This window comes from Ipomoea nil, unplaced genomic scaffold, assembly GCF_001879475.1.
Source record: "Ipomoea nil cultivar Tokyo-kokei standard unplaced genomic scaffold, Asagao_1.1 scaffold3087, whole genome shotgun sequence".
Lineage (NCBI taxonomy): Eukaryota > Viridiplantae > Streptophyta > Magnoliopsida > Solanales > Convolvulaceae > Ipomoea > Ipomoea nil.
In genome coordinates this window covers 1,978,560-1,993,270 of record NW_017619515.1, presented here as the reverse complement: position 1 = coordinate 1,993,270, position 14,711 = coordinate 1,978,560, and the positions used below count along the sequence as shown (strand labels likewise).

The 14,711-nt window shown below is 34.8% G+C and overlaps 1 protein-coding gene and 1 long non-coding RNA gene across 5 annotated transcripts in view; both read right to left on the bottom strand.

The window, feature by feature from the left end:
- LOC109166334 overlaps positions 1 to 14,711 on the bottom strand; it is a 65,435-nt gene that overhangs the window by 29,940 nt on the left and 20,784 nt on the right. The window lies entirely within an intron of this gene.
- On the bottom strand, positions 7,359 to 10,683 carry LOC109166325 (putative late blight resistance protein homolog R1B-14). Of its 4 annotated transcripts, none has more exons than XM_019315289.1 (4): positions 8,124 to 10,683; positions 7,955 to 8,035; positions 7,729 to 7,801; positions 7,359 to 7,619 (listed from the first exon to the last, which is right to left on the bottom strand). In XM_019315289.1, the coding sequence occupies exons 1-2, from the start codon at positions 10,541 to 10,543 to the stop codon at positions 7,963 to 7,965; spliced, it is 2,493 nt and encodes an 830-aa protein (XP_019170834.1). In that variant the 5' UTR covers positions 10,544 to 10,683; the 3' UTR covers positions 7,359 to 7,619; positions 7,729 to 7,801; positions 7,955 to 7,962. The 4 variants fall into 4 exon arrangements, with proteins under 4 accessions (XP_019170834.1, XP_019170833.1, XP_019170831.1 ...); XM_019315288.1 differs by having other exon boundaries at positions 7,955 to 8,330; positions 8,361 to 10,683; XM_019315286.1 differs by having other exon boundaries at positions 7,955 to 10,683.

Below are 14,711 nucleotides of genomic sequence, written 5' to 3'. Positions count from 1 at the left end.
CATCCCTGAGTGTTGGCTATGCTCACTTTTTGTCCCTAAGTTATCATTGGCGTTGCACTTTTCGTCCCTGAGTTATAGAGTAATTGTAGAATTCGTCCCTGAGTGTTGTTCATGCTCACTTTCAGTCCCTAAGTTATCATTGGCGTTGCACTTTTCGTCCCTGAGTTATATTAAAATTGCAAATTCGTCCCTAATCACTACTACATAAATGGTATACTACGTCACTTAATATACTACGTCACTTAATTCGTCCCTAATCACTACTACATAAATGGTATACTATCATTGGCGTTGCACTTTTCGTCCCCGACTAGCACTCAATAGTTACATCAAGCATTCTTCCGAAGTCTTGGCTCTATCAACCTCAAGGTAAGGAGATCTGAAATTTCCTCTGGCGGACTCTGAAATTCATTCCAATCGCACTTCCTTCTAGAGCTAGTTTGGCAATCTTGTCAACAACATTATTCAGGTCACAAGGGATGAATAGAACTATTAGGAATGAGAAGGAAAGAAGTGATATTAAGACTAAAATATACAACAACAACAACAACAACAACAACCAAGAGCCCGTTTGTCATTTCCTCCATTTTTTCTTTTTCCCCAACCACTGAATTACAATTCATGAAGGGTACCCAATACCCATGAATTACAATTCAACAAAAGGAGGAAATTGGAATTCTTTTTAATCAAATACTGTAATTTGTTTTGTCATAAAATAAAATAGGAAAAGAATTAGATTTACAACCAAACAAATAGCCCGTAAGTTTTCGAACGCCTTTAATCCGTGCCCATTCCAAACCTTTTAACACTGGTCATATATCCCTCCAATTATTCTAATAGCATCCTCAATAACACTAGTTTTTGCACAAGTTTTTAGGATCCAAGTAGGAAAGAGGAATGGGAGGGAGGGGAATAAAGGGGAAAAAAAAAAGAGAAAAATTCCAAATTAACATGGCCAACGGGCGTGTGAGTGTATGCGCCCGGCCAAAAACCAGGTTGTGGTGTGCGTCATGCGACTCGGGCGAATTTTTTTGGATAGGTCCCACTTTGAAAACAAAAACCAGGTTCTTACTCAAAGATCTCACTTCTTCAATTCTCTCCCCTCTTTTTCTCTCTTTCATTTCAACAAAACCTCCTCAAAAATCACCTTAAAAATTTTATTGGGGTTGCTCTAAATACAAATACCTCCTCCAATTAAAAACGAACAAGTAAATATCATTAGGCCCTCACACATAAACGTCCACGCTTTTGGGACGCAAGTAAAGATCCATTATTTGTCAGTGCACGGTACTAAACAAATACCAAGTCAACAGGGCAGTAGATGATGCGACAATATATATATACAGGGGCGGACTTACAATGGGGGCAGTGGGGGTAGCTCCCCACCCCACCCCATATATAATCCTTGTGTATATATATATATATATATATATATATATATATATATATATATATATATATATATATAAGCTTTAGTATAAGTAAAAGAAAACAGCAAACATTAACAAGAAATGGATCAGCTTAGATAGTTGAGTTTGTGTGTTAGTTTATGAAAGGTTAGGGGTTCAAATCCATTTTATGGCATACTTGGCTAGAATGCCATTTTTATGGCTCTTTGTTTGAATAATAATGGTGAGGCTTTAAAAAAACAAATTAATGGTGATATATATACTTTTTATATTATGGCTGTTTGAATAATAGTGGTGGGGCTTTCAAAAATTTGAATAATAATGGTGACTCGGTGAGGCTTTCAGAAAAACAAATTAATAGTGATATATATACTTTTATATTAATAATAATGAGATGTGTAATTTATAATGTGTTTTCTATTAGAATTATTTTATCAAATTAATTGTGTTTTATATTTTGTTATAAATATATTTTTTTGTAAAGTTTTGATGTGTTTTATATTTCACTTATATCTAACAATATTAAAATTTTGATGTATTTTATTTTTCGCTCATATGTGTTTTATTTTTCGCTCATATGTGTTTTATTTTTCGCTCATATCTAATAATATTTATGGCTAACTTCTTAAGTGTTTCATTTTTTTTAAGCCATCTCTTTTGTTTTAATGTTTCGCCGCCCCACTGAAAAAAATTTATGGCTCTGTCCCTAATTTATAAGATCTTGATGCTTGACATTTTGTTATAGACTTAACAATTTTTATTATTTTAACTTCGCCCCCACTCAACTATTTTTCTGGGTCCGCCACTATATATATATATATATATATATATATATATATATATATATATATATATATAAAGAAGTCACATAAAAGCTAATCCCGTAGCACTAGCTTAATTGATTGGACTGATTACCTTAAAATTTTATTTTTGGGATAATATAAAATTATTGCTATAAGAGGTGATGAAGACCCCTTGTGAACAGAGTGTAAAGTTAAGGTAAGATGTGGAAATATATACATTAATATAAAATTTAATGTATATATAAAAAAATCACATAAAAGAGACATTGTTGAAAGCGTGGAGCATTTCCGTACGTCGAGTTTTCCCCAACCTAAGACGTCAATGTCGTGGACTCGGCCCTGGCTATGCTGCCTTCATCTCTCCATGAATATGATAGGTGAAGGTATCAAAATCAGTGTTAATGTTCATTTCCAGAAGATTTGAGAGAATCCTGCATCTGCCTCGACAGCTCAACACTTAATTTGTTGCTTCCTAAAAGACTTATTCTATATGCTTAGAAAAGGGGTGATCAGGTGAGAATGGACACGTTGTTGGAATTTTATACCAATATTTTGTCTACTCTTCAGGCTTCTTCATAATAGACTTATTCTATATGATTAGACAGGGTGTGATCAGGTGAGTGTGAACGAATCAGAAAAATCACCACATAAAATTATGAAAAGGGGTGTTTGGTTAATAGTTGATAGTTGATAGTGGATTGACTTAGCTGATAACTATTAGCACATTGCGTTAGCCCATTTGACTAACTAGCTAATTGCATTATTGTAGAAAAATATATTTGGTAAATTAGTTTTTAGTTTTAGTTGATTGCATGCAAAATAATTTTTAAAATATATATGAGTGTATTATGTTATAATAATAATAATAATAATAATAATAATAATATTAATATTATTATTATTATTATTATTATTATTATTATTATTGTTGTTGTTGTTGTTGTTGTTGTTGTTGTTGTTGTTGTTGTTGTTATTATCATTATTATTATTATTATTATTATTATTATTATTATTATAGAATTTATATAAAAAAATTTGAAACATGTTCACAGGCTTAGAAAGCCTTTGAGCACTAATCAATTATCATATGTCCCGTTGCTAATTACCTTCATAGTACTACGTAACGGGTTTATGAGCTCCGTCGATGGGCTGAAGCACCCCGTTGCATATAATACCATGAAAAGACAATAATATTAACGAGACTAGCAGATGAGACTCCTAAACCCGTCTACACAGTCTCTTTTTTTTTTTTTTTTTTTTTTTTTTCTTTTTTAAATTATTGGGGGTATTTTTGGAGAAAATAATTTATTTTCTCAAGAATGAAGTTGGTTGAAAAAAGCTCTTTTGAACAACTTTTTAAATTTTAGCTTTTTAGAGTAATAAGTTATTATAAAAAACTTATTAACTAAATAGACTGTTTGATCAAATCAAACAACTAATAGTGGTTAAACATAGGGCTGTTAACGAACCGAACATAAACGAACGGAGGTTGTTCGTGTTCGTTTGTTAAGAATTTTGGAGTGTTCGTGTTCGTGTTCGTGTTCGTTTGTTAAGGTTTTTGAAAATCCTGTTCGTGTTCGTTTGTTAAGCGTTCATAAGTGTTCGCGAACTTGTTCGTTTACCTTAACGAACATGTTCGCGAATGTGTTTGTTAACGTTAACAAACACGTTCACAAACATGTTCGTTAACAAGCACGTTCACGAACATGTTGGTTTACGTTCATGAACACGTTCGTGAACCTTTAATAACCAAACACCTGCACATGTTCATGATCACAATTCGTCCGTGAACAACAAATAATCTACGTTCAAGAAATAATCAACGTTCATGATCACAATATAAAATATGTATATATGTTTGTGAACATGTTCGTGAACATTATTAACCGAACACTAAACGAGCTTGTTCACAAACATTATTAAACGAACACAAACGAGCTTGTTCACGAACATTATTAAACGAATACAAACGAGCTTGTTCACGATCTCTTAGCAAACGAACATACAACTGTTCAAGCTCTGTTCGTTTATTAACCGAGCTCTAAATTTTGTTTGTTAATGGTTCGTTTACCTTAACAAATGAACATAAACGAACGCTTACCGAACACGAACACGAACACGAGTAGTTTGTCGAAAGCTCTGTTCGTTAACACCCTAGTTAAACATGTCAAAATTGATTGAAAAGTTATGTTAGTAAACAGGGCCAAAATGAATATGATAATAGGTACAAGTGTAACTCAAAAAGCCCGTGCTCCGCCATGCAAACTTACAAAGTGCATCAATTAATCTATCATTTATTTATATTTTTATACATATCACTAGGTGCACATATTTTTTTAGTACACTTTTACATATTAGTGAATGCATGGGTAATTGTGAGCAATCTTTATTTTGAAGTGTGGATATGCAAGCAAACCAGATGTTGATGGATAATGCTACTTTGAATTAATTTTTTTTTATACTACACTTTACATTAATATTCATGTAATCATACATTTGAAAAGATTGTGATTAAAAAAACATTATTAAATTAAAGGAGATCACAAGTGCAAGAGGATGGAACAAGACTCCAATCTCTTGGATCAGACAGGAAACACGTAACTTTCACAAGAACATGACCTATAAAATTCACCAATCGCAAAACATGTTTGACAACCACATTCCCAATAATAGTAATGATACCTAGAATGATACCAACATAAAAAAAGATCGGAGGCTGCTGTATGAATATTATGACAAAGATTTAAACAGAATGTTTAATTTAATTTGGACCATATACTAAAGAAGAAGTCATTAAGGCAGTGACCTAAGACTAGCTCAATGGGGGACCACAACTTATGAAGAAAAGGATTGAAAGTGTTACATATAGAATCCTATGTAAGAATTTATGTTAAGAGGTAGGGAGTCTTAGGCTATCATGTGATTTAGTTAGCGAAAGGATTTATTTTCCAGCTGAAATCACGCTTGACATTAAAGTTTGAATAGTAAAATATTTAATAATCTTTAAATATATTCTTCACTACAAATAAAATTCGAGTAAAAGACATTTTTAGTCCTAGACTTATAGTGACATGGACAATTTTGGTCCTTCATAAAAAATTAGACAATTTGTGGACACTCTTATTGTGACGAGGACAATTTTGGTCCTCCGTCACTTTTCCCGTTAAATGCCCCGTTTGATAAGGGATATTTGCGTCTTTTCATCCTACCTCCTTCTTCATCAACATCTAGTCTGCTTCTTTACTTACGGCAGTCACCCATCACTGGAAAACCAAGGTCAAAGGTCACCGGAGATGCTGCTGTTCGTCGTTGTTCAGTCTTTACCGGATCCACTTGCCGCTACTGTGGTGTTGGTCGTCGGAGGATGGAGACCAAGAGGGTGGGGGCCGGGACGGCAGTGCTTATGTATATGTTGGTGTGTACAATTAAATCTAGAGAAGAGAGAGACGTGAGATAATAGAGATGAGAGAGAATTTGGGTACAGCTTTGATCAGAAGCCCCAAACCCCACATTGCAATGAATCTCACTTGGATTCCCTCCTTGCAGCAGCTGCTTCAAGTTTAAAGATGGGTCCTCCACGTCGCCGGAAATCCACCGGAGAAGATACTGGTCCGACCCGCCAGATTCAGCCAACAAACACTCCCAGTCTTCCATTCCAAGATCAAAATTTTCTGGCCCCTCGCTCCAGTCCAGCGCAGGGTGAAGCTCTCCCACGCACTTCTTTTTCTGGCCGGAGCCTATGCCGACTAGATTAGCCTCCATAGTTTGAATGGTAGTGGCGATGGAAGGAGCCACTAGACTTGCTGTTTTATACCCGCTGCCGCCGCCGCTAAGGGAGGATGAGGAAGCGGAGGTAGAAGTGGAGGGGCTAGGACTCCTCGTATCCAGAACAGAAACCGATTCACTGCTCGCAAAACCGCTATCTTTCTTGAACTTGGCTGCATCTGGGGGCACTAAGGAGGAAGAAATTGCATACCCAAACCTAGAAACTTCAAAAACACTTTTCCCCTACAAGTTATTGCTAATATACTTTATTCCTATTATCTGCAAATACAAGAAACCTGACAAAAATAATAATCCCTAGAACCCAATACCAAATCTCAAGTGCAATAGAGATCTAGGAGAAACAAAAGCACACACAAAAAAAAGAGTTTCCCCCCTAGAAAAAAAGCTTCTTCAATGGCAGAGAAGACTCACAGGGTTCAAAGCTATGAGCTTTACACTCCGATCCGGGCATTTTTTTTTCCAGCTGTAAGCTTAGCCATATCACCATTACAGGAGCTCCATGTTGGGTGACTGGCGTAAGTAAAGAAGCGATGATGAAGAAGGAGATAGGATGAAAAGACGCAAATACCCCTTCTCAAACGAGACATCTAATGGGAAGAGTGGCGGAGGATCAAAATTGTCCTCGTCACAATAAGAGTGTCCATAAATTGTCTGATATTTTTTATGAGGACCAAAATTGTCCGTGCCAGTATAAGTCTAGTACAAAAAATGTCTTTTACTCAATAAAATTTTATAGCCCCCACGGCTAAGAAATCAAGAAATTTTAAATAAGAAATAGTCAGATATTTAAAATTAACGATAAGAAATTGCGTTTATGAAAACTTTGGGGATTCAGAAAAGAGTCTATTAATATTGCCGACTAACAACAACTATTGTTTAAAAATTGAACGGTTAGATTATCAGATGAGTAGCTAGATTTGGTTAGCCGTTGACAAAAATTCATGATTGCCAATAAGCTAAGGGCATATGTTTATGTCACAATTTATCTGGTCCACATAGCATATGGATCATGGATCGAAACGATGAGGTACATAAAAAATTCATACTCGTAAGATTTCATAACATAAGACACAAAATATATCTCTGAACAATTTTGTATGAATTAAGGTTACTTTTTGAGGAACTAAAAGTTTTTTTTTTTTTTTTTTTTTTTTTTTAAAAAAAAAAACCAAAAGATTAATTATACTATTAAGCCAAACTCTGATATCCAGTGGGCCTAGCGACGAATGCAACAAATGCAAGCTCCAAATTTGTTTAGATGCACTTTAAATCATTCAAATTAAGCATTTAAAATAAATTTTTTACCTACATAATTAATTTCATCATCTCTAATATAGACCTTCGTCACACTTATATTGCTGAATTACAAATCTCTTGACAAATATTGAAAATATTTTCACACCCAAAAAGTGCATGCAATATCCACAAAGTGCAAGAAAACATATAATCACAACCCAACAACATACTTAGACAATTGGAACACAATTAACTAAACAACAAGAATCGACTCTCGTATGTGTACAACATGTTCTAAATCTAGATCAGTTTTATAATAGTCATCATCGATCTTCAGCTCTTCTTTTCATTTGATTATTCGACCTGAGATATTCTTCCCAGATATCTAAATAGGATCAAATACATAACTTAAAATATAATCAAAAGCTATATAAAATATATAGAATAGTTGATAACCAATTAATTTGTCACTCAATTCTAACATACATCCATACCTTAGCTTGTCATTCAACATCTGAAGGTATAGACTCTTCTATGTGTGTACATTGTGATTCATCTGATTTTGATCTATATAAAAAAAGATAATGCAAAATGAAAAAAAAAAAAAGTGAAATGAGATTAAAATTTAAAGAGAAAACTGCCAATAAATTTTGTAAAGAAAATTAGCATTATTATATTGAATAGAAAAATAAAGGCAAAAATAATTAAATAGCTTCTAACCTCAAAATTTATTTCGTATCTGCTAGTTGCCCTTTTAGATCGTTGGATATCCTCTGCAGACGTGATAACGGAAGGACAACACTGCTGCAACTCAATTGACTTCAAGTAACGACTATATTCCATTATATAAGGAATTTTTTTCAAATCATAACAAAATCTTAGGACTAACCGCTCAAGATAACAAAATGAATATTTATCAGCTCTCCATTGCTTGAGCGTTTTATCTTCAAGAAGCAAGAATTTTAAATTATGAAATCCACTTTCTTCTACTTCCCATACTTTCCCATGAAACACATTTTTCAACTTGAGAACTTTAAGCTGAGGCAATATGCCAATTGCCGTTAAATCCCTCTCCGAAAGGTTAATACCATTCAACCTCAACTCCGAAAGGTTAATACCATTCAACCTCAACTTCTTTAGTTGTGAAGGAAACACAGATGGTTTTGGAAGGGTTACAACATGGCCTAACGAAACTGAAATTGTTAGCCTCTCAAGTCGTTTCAAACATTCTAGATTATCGAAAATAATTGGACTGCTGTCAGATACAAAGATTTTCAAAATTTTAATGTTTGGAAACCTGCAATATAATCCTGTTCTGCAATGAGTTGGACACACCCAAGATAATGTCTGCATATTATCTTTATCCATGCTTGGAGGATCAATCACATAAGATTTGTCAAGTTCAAGATGTTGTAACTGAGATGACCCCCAAATTGTAGAAGGCAAATGGAGAGGCGGAGGGGCTCCAAGTTTGGATTCATTACTAGAAACAACAAGTGTCTGCAAGTTTCGATTAGTTGACACTACATACTCAAGACCCTCAAACCATTCAGATACAGATAGGTATCTCAAGAAAACTAAATCCTGTAAGCGTGTTTGCACTCTTTGAAGAAACGAGGATGGAACAAAAGCTAAAACTCTAAGCAACTTGAAAGATACAAATATTTCAGCATCTTCTTGAAAGAAGAAAATAGAACGAGGGTTGTTTGTTTTTAACAACACATAATAGTCAAATTTATGTGTGTATAAACTTAACCAACGGCATGAATTTGCAAACATGCTAAATGACTCTTGTGGAAGTTGCCGAGTATTTAAAGAACATAAAATGCCCTCTTTCTGAGCTTCTCTTACGCAAAAGCTATGGAAGGCACTGTGAATCCTACCATTCTTAATTTTTTCATCAAAACTCCAATTGTCGATTAGAATAAGACTTCTATCAATAAACTCTTTTAAATACTCATAAGCTTGATTTTCTAAACCCTTATTATCCAAAGGCTCAATAAATCCCTCATCAATCCATAACCTAATAAGTAGTTTCATTTTGATTGCACTACGTTTTGGAAAAACTCCAAAATATAGAAAGCAAACTTTCAAATGTTGTGGCAATTGATGGTAAGTGAGGGTGAGTGCCCTGCTATCTAGAACTCCAATCAACTCTATTTCCTTTTCAACCTTCTTCCATTCTTGTTGTATGTTGTCACATTTAGATAGACGCTTTGCAACTACAACAATTGAGTGCGGCAATCCTTCACATATCTCTACAACTTGGCTCCTAATTTTTTCAAATTTAGATGCCATATTATGTCGTTCTAAAAAAGGATTATTGCAAAATAAATCCCAACTTTCTTCTGAATTTAGCAAAGGCATGGGATGGACATAAACATTTAGGGAACAATATTCCTCACCGAAATTCCTGTAAAAGTAATCCCTTCTTAAATGCATAGTGGTTTGCACTATGCGACTTCCATTATCATCTTTATCAGGAAGACATCCTCTTATATCATACCAAGCTTGAGTGTTGCATAAGTTATCCAAAACAATTAGAAACCTCTTACCTCTCAAGAAGTTGTATACCTGCCTAGCTGCTACATCATCATCATCAGGAATGTTTGTCTCCTTTGTTAGTGTCCAAAGAAGGTCGTGTAGCATTTGGCTCTTGTTGTATTCCCCAGACATAGTAACCCAACCTCGTACATCGAAGTGGGATGTAACGATTGGATCATTATATACACTCGTAGCTAAAGTTGTTTTTCCTATACAGGTCATACCGAGAATTGTGATTACTTTGAACTCAAATGCCCAGTCATCATCCCGGACGAGTTTATCCACTATCTGCATATGATCACGGCGACGACCCACCATTGTGCCCCCCTCAAGCATCACCGGAGAATGTTTAATCCAAGGAATCATTGGTCCTTCACTTTCATTCTTCACTGCTTCTTTGCTTATGCTGCTGCTAAGTTTCAGCAACTCTGCTGCGTTTTCTGCCGCTTCTTGCAAGATCTGGAAGAGTTGCTGAGAAGCTTTTTGTTGGTCCTCTGCGTTCTTGGCCAGAAGAAAGTTGCTGAGTTGTATTTCGATGCGATCTTCGGCCTCCAGTGCAAAGTCTCTGATCTTCATCTCCAAATCTCTGGTTGCAGGGCCACCCCCAGATTTCTCTTGCACAGAAGCTTGCAAAGATGAAATCTTTTCAAACAAAGAATTGATTGATATGGATGCTTCATCATCAAGAGAAACCCTTGGATTGTTGGGTTGCTGAAACTCCAACTTCATAGTTGCACTGAGAGAAGTCAAAGCAACAGATGCCATTTCTCTCTCTCTCTTTCAAAATATTCAGATTTGCTTGTTTAGTTTTGTCAATGAATGAGTGGGTGTGGCCACAACTCTCCAAACATTGCATAAAAAGATGATGAAGGTGGTCTGATCTGCTGGTTAAAAAATTGTTTTAATTTCTCTCTCATCTGTAAAACATTGTCTCCACCAATGTCCAATGATGCACACTGAAGTATTATTCATATTAATATTAATATATAAATAATGCCAACAACTTTTAAATTAACAAATATATTTAATCACTGTCCAGGGCACCAATTTCAATGTCCACCACCTTGCATAATACGGAGTATTAATTAATCACCATTCTCTGCATTGATAGTTCAGTTGGTCACATGGATAAAGTTTATGAACAATAATTCGAGATCGAGTCTTACCAGCAGCGGTGTAGGAAGTTAAGGGGCTTCCTTGTGTACAATAAGTATATGATTTATATCATCACAGAAGATCTGTCGGGCCAGTACCTGTGGGGCACTTTTTGGAAACAATATTAATCACCATCCCCCGACTCCAACCACCATCACCTTTGCATAATATTAATGTTATCATGTTAGGTAAGCTAGTGTAGTTGGTTGTGTGGAAATTCCCAAAACGATTTGTGATGGCTAAGATCCATGACGGGATCTAAGCTGAGAGCCTTAGACTCGTGTCGCGAGCGAGTAAGCCGAAATGCCATGCAATTTTTTGGGAATGTTCCTAGAGGTAAACTCGTACCTCCAATTTTTGTGTGTGTTGCGATAGGCAAGCCAAAATTGGTTAAGTACAGAGTTAGATGTGCAATGGTAAGTCTAGACTTATAAGTCGTAGACAGAATACCATTAAACAATTTCTCACAACAGGGGTTATCCCTATTGACTACGTGATGTCAAAAGATAATGTAGCGGCCGTTAACTTGCTAACCCGAGGGTAAACAAATGGTTGTGGAGAAGTTGGAACGAGGAATGGGTCTAAGCCCTTGGACTAAAAGTTCTATAGTGGATACCCAACCTAGCTGGCACCTAGGTTCAATGGAACAACTAAATTATGGAACGAAGTGTGTCACTATGGGGGTCTCGGGCTCCCTACCACTCCTCGTTAAAAACAGTGACTCTCGCACGAGGCTAGCACATTGATGATTTAATGATTCGAATGTCGATTGACATGGGTGTGTATGATTCGATACTTGAGAAAGAATCACCTGTGTGAGAGAGAAGTGAGGGTCGCTTCAAAGGAGAATTGATGGGCACAATTCTTTAGAAACTCTTGCAGAACCAGGAAGATGACCCACGACCAAAACGGGCACACTCATGAGAACAGAGCACGGTTGGGAGGTTCCTGTGTGAGATATGTCATCGTCTACACAAACGGCAGTCGGTTCAAAGACATCGTGTTCTACCGTACAGCCAATAGAGCAAACATGTCTTCACAAGGGAAGGTTCAAAGGGTATAGTGATCCCTACCTATCTTATGCAGAGATCGACCGTTGAACACAGTTGTTTCCGATTTCAAAATACCCTGAAAATCAATTTTCATTCATGTGGGGGATTGTTGGGAAAAATAGCATTAAAATGGAATTTTAAGTAGCTATTTTGTTGTACAATTATCAGTGGGGTCCACTTCCGAAATGGGTCGGGTCAAAGTGGATTCGGGTTCTTTGTAGTGAGACAAAGAGAGTGATATATCGTACGATCAAAACGGATAATAGGTGAATGAGATATTGATTCTCAAAGTAGACCCATTTGAGTTGGAAAAATGAAGGGAAAAGCTTGGGAAGAAGTTTTGTCCCACATTGGTTTGGGAAGAGGATTTGCCCCACTATTTATACAAGAGCTCTTTTAAAGCTTATTGAATTGTATAGCATAGAGGCTTTTTTTCGTGTGTAGGGGTGGTGCAATTGAAAAGGCTTGATCCAAGAGCCTGAGCTCGTGTGCAAGTAACTTTCTGGATCCTTTTTTCCAACGGTTCGGTGCACGATGCATATGAAAGCGCGGTACGTTCTGGTCTTCTGGAATATTACGCGTGGTTCACGTCTACCGAAAACAGCAGTACGCGCGGCAACTAACTATTTGGAGGATTAATTCAACTGTTGGTCGGCTTTGAAGGTTATAATCTGATTTTAAATTAGATTTAATCTCAATAGACGGAGGACCAAAAATGTCCTCGCCACAATAACTCTGTCCATAAAATGGAAAATTTTTTTTATAAAGGACTAAAATTGTCCAAGCCACTATAAGTCTAGGACCAAAAATGTCTTTTACTCAATGTTATTTACACCTCAATCTCCTATATAAGTTTGTTGTTGGAGCAGCAGATTTACAAGTTAGAAGTGAAGTAGAAACACAACACACGCAACAAGAAGTTAGTTTTCTTCTCTCAAAACTCTGCTCCTACTCCGTTCTTGCTGTTGTGTTCTGTCCGTGCTCTAGTTCGTCGGATTCATTCGTTGGGGTGCTCAAACGTTGAATCGTAGTACATTTTATCCTGGGAAGCCTAAGCAACAACGCTCCTGGAACTTTTGGGAGGTGGCAAATAAGGTTTTAAAGAAGAGAGCTTTCGCTCAACTCGTACTTTCCACTCTTCTTCATCTTCTCTCTACTCCGATTTTGGGATTATGCTTTTAAGCAAAAATCCTTGTACTACACTTTTCCTTTAGTTGGAATAATAATCGAGGATTATAAATTCCAGTTGGTTGATATATATATTTTTCGTGTGTGTGTGTATATATATATATATATATATAACCTTTGGGGTCCGATTTATGTGTATATTAGTATGTGTATATATATATATATATTTCGGATATATATTGAATAATATTTTATATACTTTCGTGTGTATAGACGATAAATCTTATTTTGTGATATTAAATCGACTTTGGTTCATTATCACCAACACATTATACATACAATAGTCTTATTACAGCGAGACATGTTATTAAATTTCATTTATACACATTATAGTCTTATTACAACACCACTAAATAGTTTCATTTTATATACATTGTAGTTTCATTATAACACAACTAAAGTATCATTTTAATATAACTAGATTTTCATTTGACAATATACACTCAATATGTAAGACATTATTCAGTTTCTTTTTATACATACTGTAGTTTCATTTCAACAAAACTAATGTATCATTTCAATTCAACTACAACTGTATTTGACAATATACACTTAATTTGTGAGACATGTTATTTAGTTTCATTTTATATATATTTTTGTTTCATTTTAACACAACTACGATATCATTTCAATTCAATTATAGTTTATTTGATAATATAAATAACACAATATGTTAGACAAGTTATTTAGTTTCATTTTAGATACATTATAGTTTCATTTTATTATAAACACATCAAAAATATGAGATTTGTTAAAATTTAACAAATTGTTTCTTTACTTAAAGAAACAACGCTATTTTCATACCATGATCCACGGTCCACGATATAGAAAATCGCACCATCTCCCACTTTAATTTCTTTCGTTTCCCTCCTTCCATTTGAAGACTTAAGGGGTCGTTTGGTTCACGGAATGTCAGATTACCTTAGGGAATGTTAGATTGTTGGGAATGTTAGATTACTGAGAATGTTAGATTCCTGTGTTTGGTTAAAATTGGGGTATGTAATATAATGATGTTTAGTTTAGGGTTATCTTTTATACACACTATAATATCCTTAACATATTTTCATATATTTTAATAAATTTAAAAATTAAAATAAATAAATAAGATAACAGTATCATATATAATTACACGATTTTAAAATATTAATTAAAATCTTGAACTTGAGAAACAAAATTATTTTATATGCTAACATAGCATAATAAAAATAAAAAAAAAATAGTTACAAAAATAATTATATATATATATATATATATATATATATATATATATATATATATATATATACTAAACTAACATAACCAAGGTTATCTTACATTACCTAATATTTTGAAGGGAATCACATTCCCTTCAAAATCTTATATGGAGGGAATGTGACATTCCTTGAGAATGTTAGATTCCCTAAAATAATATAAACCAAATACCGGAATGTGAGTAACTCACATTCCCTTGATTATGTTATATAACTGAACCAAACGCCCCCTAAAAGTCTTCATAACCATCCAACAAGTCAACAACTACTCCCCCATTTATTCTTTAT

Coding starts and splice junctions, on each gene's coding strand:
- LOC109166325 (XM_019315286.1), bottom strand. CDS start 10,543: ATGGCATCTGTTGCTTTGACTTCTCTCAGTGCAACTATGAAGTTGGAG.